The sequence below is a fragment of the Pelodiscus sinensis genome, chromosome 11 (genome assembly GCF_049634645.1).
Source record: "Pelodiscus sinensis isolate JC-2024 chromosome 11, ASM4963464v1, whole genome shotgun sequence".
Taxonomy (NCBI): domain Eukaryota; kingdom Metazoa; phylum Chordata; order Testudines; family Trionychidae; genus Pelodiscus; species Pelodiscus sinensis.
Window position 1 is genome coordinate 46,157,132 of NC_134721.1, and position 15,973 is coordinate 46,173,104.

General features: G+C 56.2%; 1 protein-coding gene across 4 annotated transcripts in view; it reads right to left on the bottom strand.

The window, feature by feature from the left end:
* Nucleotides 1-15,973, bottom strand: part of MST1 (macrophage stimulating 1) — a 52,200-nt gene that overhangs the window by 4,255 nt on the left and 31,972 nt on the right. For 2 of the 4 annotated variants that reach the window (XM_075939591.1, XM_075939594.1), the window contains 11 exons: nt 11,178-11,314; nt 10,457-10,577; nt 8,181-8,299; nt 7,648-7,813; nt 6,109-6,251; nt 5,321-5,423; nt 2,659-2,795; nt 2,067-2,102; nt 1,794-1,905; nt 1,164-1,241; nt 132-278 (listed from right to left, as the gene is read on the bottom strand). In XM_075939591.1, the coding sequence (XP_075795706.1) occupies nt 132-278; nt 1,164-1,241; nt 1,794-1,905; nt 2,067-2,102; nt 2,659-2,795; nt 5,321-5,423; nt 6,109-6,251; nt 7,648-7,813; nt 8,181-8,299; nt 10,457-10,577; nt 11,178-11,314 (1,299 nt within the window). The remainder of the gene's footprint in view (nt 1-131; nt 279-1,163; nt 1,242-1,793; nt 1,906-2,066; nt 2,103-2,658; nt 2,796-5,320; nt 5,424-6,108; nt 6,252-7,647; nt 7,814-8,180; nt 8,300-10,456; nt 10,578-11,177; nt 11,315-15,973) is intronic. The other 2 variants (XM_075939592.1, XM_075939593.1) reach the window with 2 other exon arrangements.

A 15,973-nucleotide genomic window follows, 5' to 3' on the forward strand; every position in this document is an offset into this window, starting at 1 on the left:
TATTAGGAAAGGTGGCAGCGGGGGCTGGAGGGAGGGGCTGTCCCAGCAAGAGCTGAATAGCAGGGTGGGGTCCAGTGTCCGCCTTGGCCCCAGTTCCCAGCCCTGCTGAGCCAGCGCCTCAGGCCACTCACCTAGCCAGTTTCAGCAGGACCAGGTCGGACGCGGACGGCCCGCAGACAAGTCTCAGGATGGGGAGGGCCTGTCTGTCAGGGTCGCTGGGGCTGGGATCCTTGAAGAGGGTCCCGAGTTGGACCTGGTAGCCAGACAGGTCAGCATCGCTGCCAAAGGAGGCACAAGCCAAGCTGCAGCACGTCACTCCAGCCCAGTGCCCCAGCTCCCACCCTGCCCCCCAACCTCCATCCAGCTCCCAGGGCTACAGGTCTGGCCTCAGCTTCCCAGCCCTGCTCCACACTGCTGCTTGGTGAATGGCAGCACCACACCCCAACCCTGCCCTCCGGTTTGCAGCCTCCACCCAGCACCCCCTGTTCAGCAGGGCTGGGGGTCAGCCCCATAAGCAGCCCCACACAGGCCTCCCAAGGCCTCATGCCCTGGGCAGTGTGCTGGCTGGCACAGCGGCAGGCAGAGAAACGAATGGGCACCTCAGGGCAGCCCCAGCCTAGGATGGGCAGGGGGCGCTGGCTGGGCAGGGCCTCGCTCACAGCCTCACCTTTCCATGGTGCCACCTGGAGTGGAGGAGAAGGGCTGACCCTTGCTTTTATGCCTGGGGCTGCCCAGTCCAGGAAGGAGCTCCCAGACAGCCCATGCCTGACGGGGCCATGGCCGGGGCAGCCCCATTCGAAGGGCGTGTTCCAGGGCTGCTACACCCCTGTGGCACTAGGGAAGCCAGGCCTATAGTGACCTAGCTACGTGCTGTTCAGCGCCTATGCAGCCTGCAGGTGGGGGGGGGCGAACAACAGGCTCTTCTTGTCTCAGCCCACCTGGGCTCCACAGCCCCCGCCAGACGCTGCCTGCAGTGCGGCAGCGGGGCCCATCTGCCCTCTCTGTGCCGCTTCCTGGCCCATCTCTGAGCCCAGCCCTGTGGCACATGAAGCTGGCACCGAGGGCCTGAAAGGGGTTCAGCGGGTCCAGAACGGTCCCCAGAATCTGGCCCCCTTGCATGCCATGTGCTCAGCCGCTGCCCTGCCTTCCAGCAGACTCCTCACCAGGACGAGAAGCACTGGCGTGTGCTGACGACCCATTGCTCCTTCACCAGGGATCCCCCGCAGAAATGCACGCCTTCCCTGCCGGGCAGAAAGCACACGTGTCGGAGATCCCGAGCCAGGGGCTGCCCTGCTGCCCCACAGGCCTGGGCGAGCTGTCAGCAGGAACAAAGGGGAGGGGAAAGGGAGACTCCATCTGTGTGCAGAATATCGGCACCGGGACAAAATCGGGGCTCCAGGCTGGCAGAGGAAGGGCTACCCCCATCCACGCTGCAGCTGGCAAGTCAGGCTTAAACTGGCACTGGGGACTGGCCCACTGGGCTCTCTCCCTTGTCTGCCTGCCACAGGCTGGTCTCCAAGTGCCAAGTTCCTGGGGGTCTGCATGCCGAGGAGCTGCAGTGCTGGCACTGTGAGGTCGGGGGCAGGTGCCAACGCCGGTGGCTTGCTGACCCTAGCCTGGGCCTGGCAAGCGTGTAGGGGCTGCTCGCCACGGCCTGGGGCTATTAGAGGCAGTGCACTGTGACCCCAGAGAGATGTGCCTATTGCGGGTCAGAGCCTCCGCTCTAGGTCAGAGCAGGACAGGGCCCAGGCACTGTGGTCGCTGCCCTGCCCCAGCCCCAGGGCGCTGCTCACCGGTTGCGGATGCTGACAGTCCAGGGTGAGTTCCCAGGGAGCCCTCCCACGATACGGCCCTTCAGCTGCAGGCGCTCGTCTCTCTTGCCGCACTGGTCGAAGACCACCTGGTCTGCAGGCACAGGGGAGTCAGGCCGTGCCGGCTGCCTAGTGTGCAGACAGCTCGCACCCCAGACCAGCGAGGGCATGGGGCCACTTAGGGCTCTGCAGCCTCTGTTCCTGAGCACACACACCCCACTTGGCCCACCCCAGACTCTGGCCCCAGCACTTTACCTGCAGCCTCCAGGATAGAAGGTGTCTTGTCACCAGCTGGGGGAACAAAGCAGGGGTGGAAGGTCAAGCATGATGGTGCCAGGCAGGGAATGGCCAGAGCATAGCCTGGGGACCCTGGGGCTTCATTCCCTGAGGGGCCACCCCGCCTGGCAGAGACCTAGCGCCTCTCACTGCTGCTTCTAACCTTGCCAGGCCCCTTTGGACGTTCCAGCAGCACCGCCCTGGCACTGAGCCCGAGCCTCGCTGCAGCCCTTAACTGTGCCCCTTCGCCCCCACCCAAGCCCCTCCTCGCCGGGCCTATCCGTGAGCCCAGCTGCCTGGAACCAGCACAGAGGGGGAGGTAGAACCCGGCGGGCCACTAATCCATGCATCCCTCTGCCAGGCCAGTGCCCAGGGCTACCCAGCATGGGCCCAGAGCACCGGGAGGCTGGGGTGGGCTCTGCTGTGGAGAAGGGCCCTGATGGGAGCAGCCTGGCCTGTGGGCTTAGAGAGTAACCCTGCCCCTCACAGTGGGTTTTCTCAGCCCGCATCATGACTCCAGTCCCCGGAGAGCCCTGGGCTGAGCTATCCCCACTGCGTGCCAGGCCCTCACCGCACGGCTTGATGGCACAGTAATCGAACTGGGTGCTGGGGTCCATGGTGTAGCACCAGGGCCCGTGGCTGTCGTTGTCAGGGTTGCGGCAATAATTCTCCTCCAGGTGCATGGCGGGGAACATGGCGGGAGAGATCCTGGATGGAGACAGGAAAATCAGCCCCACGTCCCTCAGCCTCCTTCGCACCCCTCCCCACAGCTCCTCAGGCCCTGCCCTCCTGCTGCCTCCCAGCCCCCAGCATAGCAACGCTCCTGCCCCTCGTCACCCACCTGCCACTTCATAGCCATTCGATCCTATGCTCCCTGTCCCTCAGTCCCCTGTCCCACGGCCACTCTTCTGCCCCTGCCTTTTAATCCCCTGCTCCCTACTCCTCAGTCCCCTACCCCCCACCCCTCAGTCCTCTGCCCCATAACCACTAAGTGCCACCATAGTTTAACAACCAAGTAAAAGAAGCAGTGAGTGGCAAAAAGTGGAAGTTAAAGCCTAGTGAGGAAAATAGAAAGGAGCATCAACGCTGGCAAATGAAGTGTGAAAATACCATTAGCAAGGCCAAACCACAAAAAAGAATTTAAAAGAACGGCTAGCCAAGGCTTCAAAAAAGTAATAGCAAAATTCTGTAAGCACATCAGAAGCAGGAAGCAGCTAAACCAGTTGGACACCTGATGATTGAGATGCTAAAGGAACACTCAAGGATGCTAAGGCCATTGCAGAGAAACTAAATTTCCAGAAAGTCTTTGACAAGGTCCCTCACCAAAGGCTTCTAACTAACTAAATGCTCATGAGCTAAGATGGAAAGTCCTCGCATGGCTAGGCCTTGGTTGGAGTACCGTGTCCAGTTCTGGGTGCCACATTTTAGGAAAGATGTGAAGAAGGTCCAGCAAAGAGCAAAAAAAAGGATTAAAGGTCTAGAAAACATGAGCTATGAGAAAAACCTGAAGGAACTAGGTTTGTTTAGTTTAGAAAAGAGGAGACTGAGAGGGGACATGCTAGTGGTTTTCAGGAATCTAAAAGGATGTTGCAAGGAGGAGGGAGAAAAATTGTTCTCCTTGGTTTCTGGTGATAGGACAAGAAGCAATGGGCGTAAACTGAAGCAAGGGAGGTTTAGGTTGGACATTAGGAAAAACTTCCTAATTGTCAGGGTGGTTAAACACTGGAATAAATTGCCCAGGGAGGTTGTGGAATCTCCATCTCTGGAGATATTTAAGAGCAGATTAGATAAACATCTATCAAGGATAATCTAGATGGTGCTTGGCCCTGCCGTGAGGGCAGGGGACTGGACTTGATGATCTCTCAAGGTCCTTTCCAGTTCTAGTGTTCTATGAGTCTATGAAAAAAAGGAAAAAAGGGTAAGAATGAATAAAAGGTCAGCTTTCAGACTGGAGAGAGGTAACTAGTGGTGTCCCACAGGGGTATGTACTGGGCCCAGTCCTATTCAACATATTCATAAATGATCTGGAGAAAGAGGTAAACAGGAAGATGGCAAAAATTGCAAATGATACAAAATTGTTCAAGATAGTTAAGTACAAAGCAGAACTTGAGGAGCTTCAAAAGGATCTCACAAAACTAGGTGACTGGACAACAAAATGGCAGATGAAATTCATTGTTGATAAATGCAAAGTAGTGCACATTAGAAAACATAATCCCAACTAGGCGTATAAAATGATGGGGTCTAAATTATCTGTTACCACTCAAGAGTGAGATCTTGGAGTCATCATGGATAGTTCTCTGAAAACATCCATTCAGTGAGCAGCGGCAGGCAAAAAAGCAGCCAGAATGTTAGGAATTATTAAAAAAGGGATAGAGAATAAGACAGAATATCTTATTGCCTCTGTATAAATCTATGGGACGCCCACATCTTGAATCCTGCGCACAGATGTGGTCACCTCATCTCAAAAAAGAGGTATTGGCCTTGGAAAAGATTCAGAAAAGAGCAACAACAATAATCAGGGGTTTGGAATGGCTGCCGTATGTGGAGAAATTAAGAAGACTGGGACCTTTCACCTTGGAAAAGAGACGACTATGTGGGGATATGACAGAGGTCTAGAACATCATGGCTGGTGTGGAAAAACATGAGCAAAGAGTTATTTACTCCTTCTCATAACACAAGACTAAGGAGTCACCAAACAAAATGACTAGGTAGCAGATAGAGACTGAACCAAAGGCAGGATTTCGTCACACAACACAGTCAGTCTGTGAAACTCCTCGTCAGAGGGTGTTGTGAAGGCCAAGATTATAACGGTGCAAAAAGAGCTAGAAAAATCCATGGAGGTTGGTCCATCAATGGGTGTCCCTGGCCTCTGTTTGTCAAAGGCTGGGAATGGGTGGCAGGGGAGGGATCACTTGATTCCCTGTTCTGCTCATTCCCTCCGGGGCATCTGGCCTTGGCCACTGTCGGAAGACAGGATATCTGGCTAGATGGACCTTTGGTGTGACCCAGTCTGGCCATTTTTATGTGCGCATGCCCCCTGCCTCTCGCCCCCCTGCTCCACAACCACTCTATGGCCACTGACTCTCAGTCCCCACCCCACAGCTCTCCTGCCCCCAGCCCCACTGCTCGCCCTGATCAGGGCAAAGGGCCTGGACCCAGTGTCCCTGGGCCTCTCTCAGTGGGCCAGAAGAGGACACTCTCAGTAGGAGGAGAAGACGACACCTTACACTTACTGGGGAGTGTGGGGGGACCCTGCTGACCACTTCTGGCAGGTGACACCCTTCCGGGTCTTGCTGACCTTGCCCCTATACAACTCGCCATTTCTATGGTAACAGTCTGGGGGGAGGAAAGGGAAAAGACAGTTGTTACTGGGGGTGCGTGCCCACCCCAGATCCCTGCCCTCCCTCCCCACCACGACACCCCTCAGGCACCACCCTGGCTCAGTGCTCCCCACCTGCCCTGCTCCCACCCCCACCCCGGAAGTAATGCACACTGTGTTCAGTTAGTGCAGGGTCACCGCTGGGCACTGGGGTGTGGGCATTGGATCATTATTGTAGGGTCACCCCTGGGCACTGGGTCGTTATTGTAGGGTCACCCCTGGGCACTGGGTTGTTATTGTAGGGTCACCCCAGGAAACTAGGCACTGGGTCGTTATTGTAGGGTCACCCCTGGGCACTGAGTTGTTATTGTAGGGTCACCCCAGGAAACTAGGCACTGGGTTGTTATCGTAGGGTCACCCCAGGGCACTGGGTTGTTATCGTAGGGTCACCCCAGGACACTAGGCACTGGGTTGTTATCGTAGGGTCACCCCAGGACACTAGGCACTGGGTTGTTACCGTAGGGTCACCCCTGGGCACTGGGTTGTTATCGTAGGGTCACCCCAGGACACTAGGCACTGGGTTGTTATTATAGGGTCACCCCAGGCACTGGGTTGTTATCGTAGGGTCACCCCAGGGCACTGGGCTGTAACTGTAGCTCGCAGGGCAGCCCAGTGTCTCCTCCCCATGTCAACCGTCCTCACCCTCCACCTCCACCTCCACCTCCACCTCGTCGGTGCAGCGTTTGATCTGGAAGCAGAAGGCGACGCGCATGCTGGGCAGACTGGTGAAGCACCATGGTGCCTCGGAGCCATCTGGGTTCCGGCAGTAATTCTCCCGCAGGTCCCTGGAAAACATGCAGCTCAACCAAGGGCTCAGCATCCAGCGGCTGCCAGCCCCGGCATGCAGCCTGCCTGGTGGAGCGGGCCAGGACTTCCAAGGCTCCAGAGCCCAGTTGGCCCCCACAGACGTGTCAGAAGCAGCTCCCTCTGAACTGCCCCCTGCAGTGTGGGCTCTAGTCCAGCTGAGCCAGATCCATGCCTGTGCTGAAGGCTCGGGACCCGCAGCCACAGGACCAGTGAGCCCTGCCTGGCCTTACACTGCACCGGCAGCCCTGGCTGGCTCCCTTGGCCCTGTGCAGGGCCAGGCTGCAGCTGCCGGAGGACTCCTGCACAGCCACAAGGGAACCCACAGCGTGAGCCAGGGAGTCTGGGGCTGGGCGCAGCACAGCTGTGTACCCCATCGAGAACCTGGCACAACCAACCCAGCGTGCGCCTCCTCTGGGGGACAGGTGACCCCTCCCCAGCTACCCCTCCAGGACCCTCACTCAGCTAACCCCCCACAGGGACCCTATCAATCCCTCCCCCAACTTGCCCCCGAGAGCCTCCCCAGCGATCCATTCCCTGGCTAACCCCCCACAGGGACCCCCAGCGATCCCCTCCCCCAGCTAACCCCCTGCAGAGCCCCCCCAGCGATCCATTCCCTGGCTAACCCCCCACAGGGACCCTATCAATCCCTCCCCCAACTTGCCCCCGAGAGCCTCCCCAGCGATCCATTCCCTGGCTAACCCCCCACAGGGACCCCCAGCGATCCCCTCCCCCAGCTAACCCTCCATAGAGCCCCCCAGTGATCCATTCCCTGGCTAACCCCCCACAGGGACCCTATCAATCCCTCCCCCAACTTGCCCCCGAGAGCCTCCCCAGCGATCCATTCCCTGGCTAACCCCCCACAGGGACCCCCAGCGATCCCCTCCCCCAGCTAACCCTCCATAGAGCCCCCCAGTGATCCATTCCCTGGCTAACCCCACACAGGGACCCCCAGCAATCCCCTCCCCCAGCTAACCCTCCATAGAGCCCCCCAGTGATCCATTCCCTGGCTAACCCCCCACAGGGACCCCCAGTGATCCATTCCCTGGCTAACCCCCCACAGGGACCCCCAGGGACCCCCTCCCCCAGCTAACCCTCCATAGAGCCCCCCAGTGATCCCCTTCCCCATTGACCCTTCCCCCAACTAACCCTCCAGAGATCCCAGTGACTCATCCCCCCCAGCCCATCCAGGACCATTGCAATCCCCTCCCCCAACAAGGGCTACTCAGGGACCCCTGCGACCCGTCTCCCCTTAGCTGCCCTTGGACCATCCAGCAATGTCCGTACATACGTGCAGTGAACTCTTCCCCTGTGCACAAAGATACCCCACAACCCCCAAGGAGCTCTCCCTTGCCCCCCAAGAGCCCAATTGCCTACTTGCACTCATATGTCTCGGGCCGGAAGTGGTGCCGGTGGGGAGTCTGGGCGTCCCAGCGCTGGCAGGGGATCCCCGATGTGGTGACATTCACCTTGCCCCGGTAGCCTTCACCCTTCTGCCTGAAGCAACTGGTGGTGGGGTCCGTGAGGTGCGGGCGTTTCTCTGCTTCCGTGGATGGACAGCAGGAGAGGCCAGTGTCACTCGGGGACACCAGTGAGCGGGAGCAGGGGGTACGCTGGGGACTGGGCCGGCCATACGCTCAGGGCGGGTGGCATGTGACCAGGGCTGGCTGAGGGCTGGAGCAACGCACAGAGAGCCAGGCGGGAGAGTTGGCAGGGGAAGGTCTGTCCTGGCTCCAGGACTCAATGCTGCTGAAGCATGGAGGGGGCACTCCAGGGAGCCTGGCCAGCAGCACCTAACGCCCTCAGGAGCCCCAGCCAGGCAAGGCAGGCGGGAGTGGCTCTCGACAGGCACATGGCAGCAGAGACAGTACATCCCAGCCTCTGCCGCTGGCACCCGGCCCAGCACTTACTGCACTTGCGGATGGAGCAGAACTCCCGTTCCCGGGCAGGGTCCGTGGTGTAGCACCAGGGGCGCACAGAGCTGTCAGGATTGCGGCAGTAATTGTCATCCAGGTCCTTCTCGGGATATCTGGGCAGGGTGGGGGAAGCCATAAGATGCACAAAGCCATGCGTGCGCTCCCCTGCACGGACCCCACAAAGGAGGGTTGCAGCACAGCCCCCGCCTCAGCCTGGCAGCAACCGACCCTGGTGGGACGTGGCCAGGAGCCATGCTGCCCACGGACTCAGAGATGGGCCCTGCCTGAGCCTGGCAGTGACTGGCACTGGCGGGACGTGGCCAGGAGCTATGCTGCCCACGGACTCAGAGCTGGGCTCTGCCACGCTGCCCATGGACTCAGAGCTGGGCCCTGCCTGAGCCTGGCAGTGACTGGCCCTGGCGGGACATGGCCAGGAGCCACGCTGCCCACGGACTCAGAGCTGGGCCCTGCCATGCTGCCCACGGACTCAGAGATGGGCCCTGCCTGAGCCTGGCAGTGACCGGCCCTGGCGGGACGTGGCCAGGAGCTACGCTGCCCACGGACTCAGAGCTGGGCCCTGCCATGCTGCCCACGGACTCAGAGATGGGCCCTGCCTGAGCCTGGCAGTGACCGGCCCTGGTGGGACGTGGCCAGGAGCCACGCTGCCCACGGACTCAGAGCTGGGCCCTGCCTGAGCCTGGCAGTGACCGGCCCTGACGGGACGTGGCCAGGAGCCATGCTGCCCACGGACTCAGAGCTGGGCCCTGCCTGAGCCTGGCAGTGACCGGCCCTGGCGGGACGTGGCCAGGAGCCACGCTGCCCACGGACTCAGAGCTGGGCCCTGCCTGAAGAATGGGGAGGTGCGCAGTGCCAAAAGCGCCCCTCTGCAGGCAACGCTGCCAGCCTGGGGACCCAGCTCTGATAGCTTGAACCCATCCTGTGCCAGAGTGCCAGGCCCCAAAGGCTCATGCTCCCCAGCCCTTAGGGATCCATAGAACTGAGCTACCCCACCCCCAGCTCTGCTCCCTCCTGAGTCCCACAAAGGCCAAGATGTTCTCATCCGATGGGGCAGGGATGTAGCTAGGACAGGAAAAGTGGGTGGGTGGGCAATGATGGGGGTGAGGGGCAGGGATGGAGGGCCCAGGAGGAGCAGGAACAATTCAGAGCAGGAAGGATGAGGAATCTGGTGCCCTAGGGATGTGGGAGGAGTCAGGAGGTATCCAGTGCCCTTGGGAGGGGGCAGGAATAGAATCATAGAATCCTAGAATACTAGGACTGGAAGGGACCTTGAGAGGTCATTGAGTCCAGTCCCCTGCCCTCACAGCAGGACCAAATACTGTCTAGACCATCCCTGATAGACATTTATCTAACCTACTCTTAAATATCTCCAGAGATGAGGACTCGACAACCTCCCTGGGCAATTTATTCCAGTGTTTAACCACCCTGACAGTTAGGAACTTTTTCCTAATGTCCAACCTAAACCTCCCCTGCTGCAGTTTAAGCCCCTTGCTTCTTGTTCTATCCTCAGGGGCCAAGATGAACAAGTTTTCTCCCTCCTCCTCATGACACCCTTTTAGATACCTGAAAACCGCTATCATGTCCCCCCTTAGTCTTCTCTTTTCTAAACTAAACAAACCCAATTCTTTCAGCCTCCCTCATAGGTCATGTTCTCTAGACCTTTCATCATTCTTGTTGCTCTTCTCTGGACCCTCTCCCATTTCTCCACATCCTTCTTGAAATGTGGTGCCCAGAACTGGACACAATAATCCAACTGAGGTCTGACCAATTTGAATAGAAGGGGCCCTGGAGGGATCTAGGACCTGGCAAGATGGGGGGGGCTGCCTCCTCTCACTCCCCAGCAGGCACCCAGGGCACACAGGCTGAGGGCTGTACCTGTGCGGCAGAGCAGGGCCCCACCAAGGTTTGAGCTCCACCCTCCCCTCCCCACCCCGCCCCAGCAGGGTGTCTGCCAGCCCTGCCGCATGGCTCTCCTGCTGGTGCTACACCAGTGCCCAACCCCAGCACTAGCCCTGCCCAGCCTGGCCCCATGAGGCACCCCTTGTGGGGCTAGTGCTGAGCCAGAGAGCGGGCCAGGAGCACACCGTACTGGCAGGAGAGCCATACGGCCAGGCTGATGGACACTCAGCCAGGGTCAGGAGTCCCAGGCTGTGCCCCGATTTGGGTGGGCCTGGATGTTCAGTGGCTGGGCCATGGCCCACTCAGGCCCACCAGTAGCTACGCCCTGCTGCGGGGACGAGCAATGCTGGTACTTGTGAGGATGGTATGGGTGCTTATGGGGGTGTTGCAGGTCCCAGCGCTGGCACTCCCGCCCGGACTCCGTCTGGTCCACTAGGCCCCGGTAATCTTCCCCATTACAGGACACGCACACGGCTGCAAGAGAGAGTCATGTGTCGGGCATGGAGCCAGGCAGGGCACAAGCAGGCTGTGCACGAGGGCGTCACTGGCACTGAACCCAGCGAATCCATAGTGCCTCCAGCTCTGGCCCCGGAGAGCCGCTCACATCACAGATCCAGCAGGCCCCTGCCATGCAAGGCATGGCCATGGCACCTGTGGGCTGGGGCACAGTGGGTTTGTCTGGGTGCTGTCTCACAGGCACCAGCTGTTGCCTGGGGAGGGAGGGAGCATCTGGCCATCACCTGAAGGGTGTGAGGTGTCCAGCAATTGTACATGGGAGGTGACTACTCCATGCATGGGGGGCAAAATATAGTAGGTGCTCAGCCCCCACTGACCACAGCTGTTCCCCACCCCCACTCATCAGCTGATGGGGGGCACTACTTCCCAACACCAGCAAAGGGCTGATAGAGGGCAGCTGGGGGGGGGGCAGTGGGGAGCAGCAGGTGTGAGGAGATCTTGTAGGGATAGGAAGAGGTAGAGCAAAGACAGGGTCTTGGGGGGCAGGGTAGAGAAGGGACAACAGGCCCAGGGAAAAGGAAAAGTCAGCCCTTGTGCTTATGGAGGGGGGTTACTCACCATCTTCACATTTCTTGATGCCGCAACTCTGATGCCGGATGGCCGGGTCTGTGGTGTAGCACCAGGGCCCCTGCTCATCTTTGTCCGGGTTCCGGCAGTAATTTTCCTCCAGGCCATTCCGCAGAGAGGGAAAAAACCTAGTGGTACATGGAGAGAGCAGGGGCCGGGCTGGTTTCAGTGACTGGGTCCCAGGTCAGGCTACACAACAAACACAACGAGGAGTCCTGTCTCACCACAGAGAATAACAGATTGATCTGGGTATAAGCTTCACCAGAGGCATGGAGAGGAAGTCACAGAGGCTGGGATATATGTACTAGGTCAGTGTTTCTCAAACCCTTTAAAAAAATTATAAGTACCCACCAGTACCTACAGTTTTCAGACACACAACATTTTTTTCTACCATTGCAACGTATTTGTCTAACCAACTTAATCATAGCCGGGTGGGTGATGACATTTTTGGGTGTGAAAAGTACAAAAATAATTAAAACCCTGTAAGACTTAAAACAAAAATTCAGTTTTCGACAAATTTCAGTTGTGTTGAGGTACCCCCCAGACTTCTCTCAAGTACCCCTGAGGGTACTCGTACCACTGGTTGAGAAGTACTGTACTAGGCTAGCAGAAGGGAGTTACCTATCAAGTGTAGAACCAGTGTTAACAAGGCCAATTCAGTCACCTACTACAGGACGGGCCCAACAAGGTAAATTACAGAACACCACCAGTCATCACCGACAGTCCCCAGCTCAAACCCCTCCAGTGTATCACTGACAATCTACAACTATCCTGGAAAATAATCCCTCTCTCTCACAGGCCTTGGGAGACAGGCCAGTCCTCACCTACAGACAGCCTCCTAACCTGAAGCAAATCCTCACAAGCAGCCACATATCACACCTCAGATCCATTCACCCAGGAACCGACTCCTACAATAAAATCAACTGCCAATGCTATCCACACATCTATACCAATGGCACCATCACAGGACCGCACCACGTAAGCCACAACATCAGAGGCGCATACAACTGCACATCTAATTGATACATGCCATCAAGTACCAGCAATGCCCCTCTGCCATGTCTATTGGCCAAAGCGGACAGTCCCTGAACCAAAGGATAAATAGACACAAATCAGACATTGAGAAAGGTAACAAACATAAAGCTGTATGTAGGAGAATGTTTAAACCTCCCTGGACACTCAGTAATGGATTTAAAAGCAGTCACCTTTTTACAAAAAAATGTCACAACAGAAGAGCTGCAATTCATTTGCAAATTGAACATGATCAAATTAGGGCTGAATAAGGACTGAGAATGGTTCTCTCATGACCAAGGCCATTTTCCCTCTTGAGATCCACACCTCCCCTTCAGCTGCTGGGAGTGAACCACATCCCCCCCCACCACTGCATTGGCCTAGCTAACACAGCACATAGTGCAGAAGCAGAGCAGCATTCAAAGCACATGGTTCTTGTAAATGTACATCAAGCACCACTGAATTCTTCTCACTAAGAAAACACCCAGATCTATAGTCTCAGCAGCACAAGGCCCAGAGAAGTCAAGTGCATGGTTCCAGGGCTGCTCAAAGTCAGCAGAGAGCCACTCCATCACTGCCCAACTCCTAGGCAGCAGCTTCCCTCTCATCACTTCACAGAGCCTCTGCCATGAGAACCACGAGGACAGTTTTCTCACTGAGATCCAGGCCAGTGAGCAAACATCACCAGCGACTCTATAGTCTACTGCAGAGGTGGGGGAACCATGTTCTGTCATGGGCCATTGGCCCTCATTAAAAATTGATCGCAGGATGCTCACTCGTTTGGGCACGCATGGAGGCTCAGGGCTTCTGCCTGCAGTGGGGCGTGCCAGCGCTCTCAGCTCCTGCCCTGCAGGAGGGTGCTGACATTCAGGGCTTCTCCCTCCAGAGCAGTGAGCCAGCAATCACAGCTCCAGGCCCATGGGGGATGCAGTAGCTTGGATTCAATTAAGCAATGGGCTGGATCCATCCCACAGGCCTAGTCTAGCAAGAGCCCATGCAGCTGCTGTTCTGTACCTGTGCAGCTGGCGGTTCAGTCTTCCCTTGGGGCCATTGAGGTGCCTGGTGTAAGGCATCATGAGCCAGGTTGGGTGCCCCAGAATCCCTGTTGGACTTTCAATAGTGACAACAATGGGAATATCCCAGTCAGGACACAATGTCCCTGCTTGCAGCTTTCAGAACAGTCCTCATAGATTCAGGGACTGAGGTACGGCTGACTGGTCTGTAGTTCCCTGGATTGTCCTTCTTCCCTTTTTAGAGATGGGCACTACATTTGCCTTTTTCCAGTCATCCGGGACCTCTCCCGATCTCCAGGAGTTTTCAAAGATAATGGCCAAAGGCTCCGCAATGACATTTGCCAACTCCCTCAGTACCCTCGGATGCATTAAATCCGGACCCATTGATTTATGTATCTCTAGCTTTTCTAAACAGTTCTTAACCTGTTCTTTCTCCACTGAGGGCTGCCCACCTCCTTCCCATACTGCGTTGCCTAGTGCAGTAGTCTGGAAGCTGACCTATTTTGTGAAGACAGGCACAAAGAAAGCATCGAGTACTTCAGCTTTTCCCACATCATCTATCACTGGGTTACCTCCCTCATCCAGTAAGAGCCCCACCCCCCCTCTGATCACCCTCTGGCCTATGTTATTAGAGATGTAAGTGACAGGCACCTTCCTCGCCCACCCACAGACATCAGTTAGGTGTCACTGGTGAGTCACAGCATGCACGTAACCATAGGAAAGTGGCCCTTTCTCTTGCTCCATGCACATAAGGAATCCACGCCTGAAAACCCATTCCGGGGCTGTCCGTGGGGTGTGTGAAGGCCTCCACAATGGCCCCCCAAGTGAGCATGCTCCAGCTGGCCAGGGGAAGGCAGGAACAGCACACAGCCCAAGCCGCCCTCCCCGATGCTCTGATCAGCCAGAAGAAGACTGGGGCTGATTTCCCTGCTTACCATTGTACCAATATGGCTTTTCTGCAGCCATGCTGGAAGGCCTGTGCTAGGCATGAACCAAAGCCGCCTTCTGTAGCCAGACTGAAGAGCAGCAGCCAGTACTGTAAGGCCTGGAGTCACAGACTCACAGTTCCATCTAAATTGTATTACGAAGTGTCACCCCCAGGCTGTGAGGAGGGACGTTGCCCGGATAGCCCCCCACTGTCACCAGATAAAGAAACAGATCTCAAGATGGGTAAAGAAATGTGTGCGTAGCACCGTTCTGTCTGGCAAGAAGCTGCTTATCCATAGAGGATGTTGTGGAATCCTCGTCCTATGAGCACTGTCACTACACTTTCCTATTGTTTGACTGTGATCTCTGTCTGGTTGGTAACTGTTTCTGTCTGCTGGATAATTAATTTGGCTAGGTGTAAATCAATTAAGGTGGCAGGGTATGATTGGTTAGGTCATTTTGTTATGATTGGTTAGTAAAAATATACTAAAATAATTGGTTACAGTCTAGCTAAGCAAGACTCAGGTTTCATTATATAAACTGGGGTTCAAGAAGGAGAAGAAGAAGATCATCAGGAGTAATAGAAGGAAGAAAAGGCTAGAAGAGGACCAGGAGGAGGGGGAAGACCTGGAAAGAAGAACTCACCTCTGAGACACAGCCTAAGATCAGAGAGGCTGATATTGCCTGGCCAACAGGGGAAGTCTGTCTGCCTTTATCAGGATTGGTGAGCATGACCCTGTGTGCTTAGCATGTGCATTCTGCTTGTTTGGGAATTGTCAATCAATAGAGGATAAGGACATTACTGTGTGAGGCTCTTTCAAATGGCTAAAGATCCCGGCAACCCACGGGTTGTTACATCCTGAGCCCTAGGAATTGGGTGAGGGTGGGTGTGTAAATTCACAGGGTTGCACCTTGAGCCCTAGAAACTGGGTAAAGATGTGTGTCCCTACAGTGTGGAAGGGACAGAGAAATTTGTGTGGGTAATACCATGGCTGGGCATTCACAATTTTGTGCTGGACTTCATTTTGGGCCAGTAACTTTCCACATACCTGTGAGCTTTGTTGGAGACAGTAGATTTCCAGGCACATGGCAGAGGATATTAACCCCCTGAGAGAGATCTCTCCATTTCCAGTTCTAGTTCTCTGGACTGTGGATTCACTATCAAAAGGATCATTTTAATATTCGAATTGAGGTCCTTCCCAAAGAGACACTACAAACCTGTTCCTTCACTGCTACAAACTAGCCACAGGCACTTTGCAATCACTTACAGGTATACGATTCCTTAACCATTGTTCATTCTCTTCATTTATTCTTGACCCTTTAGATTTTAGTTACTGCAGGATCAGCACCACCAAGATTACTGGCTAAAATCAAGGTTATATGTTGCCCTGGCTCTGTGGCTGATCTCTTGGGATTAGAAGGATCCTTTGTTAGATGAAGCTGGTTCGCAGTAACCACTCCTTCTGGAGTCCAGTGTCTGGGTAGTGAGACAAGGGCTGGGATGCCAAGGAGGCTGCATCTTTCACTTCCTGCTCACCAATGTGGTGAGCCAGAGGTCACTTTGGTTCCTGGCTCGGTCTATCTGTGGGAAAACAAGCCCTATTTCTCCAGCCTGTCCTGAATTTGGCATCCTCAGTTGTCACTCACTGAAGCACAGTGCCTGCAGCACTAGCCCAATGAGAGGCAGAACATGCTGTGGGCAGGGCTGTGAGCCTGGCTAGCTCTGTCAGTAGAGCATCAGACTCTTAACCTGAGGGCCCAGGGTTCAAGTCCCTAGTCAGGTGAAGGGGCCTTGTGCTCCCCTCTGCAGTTTCTCCACCTCCCCCCACCCCTCAG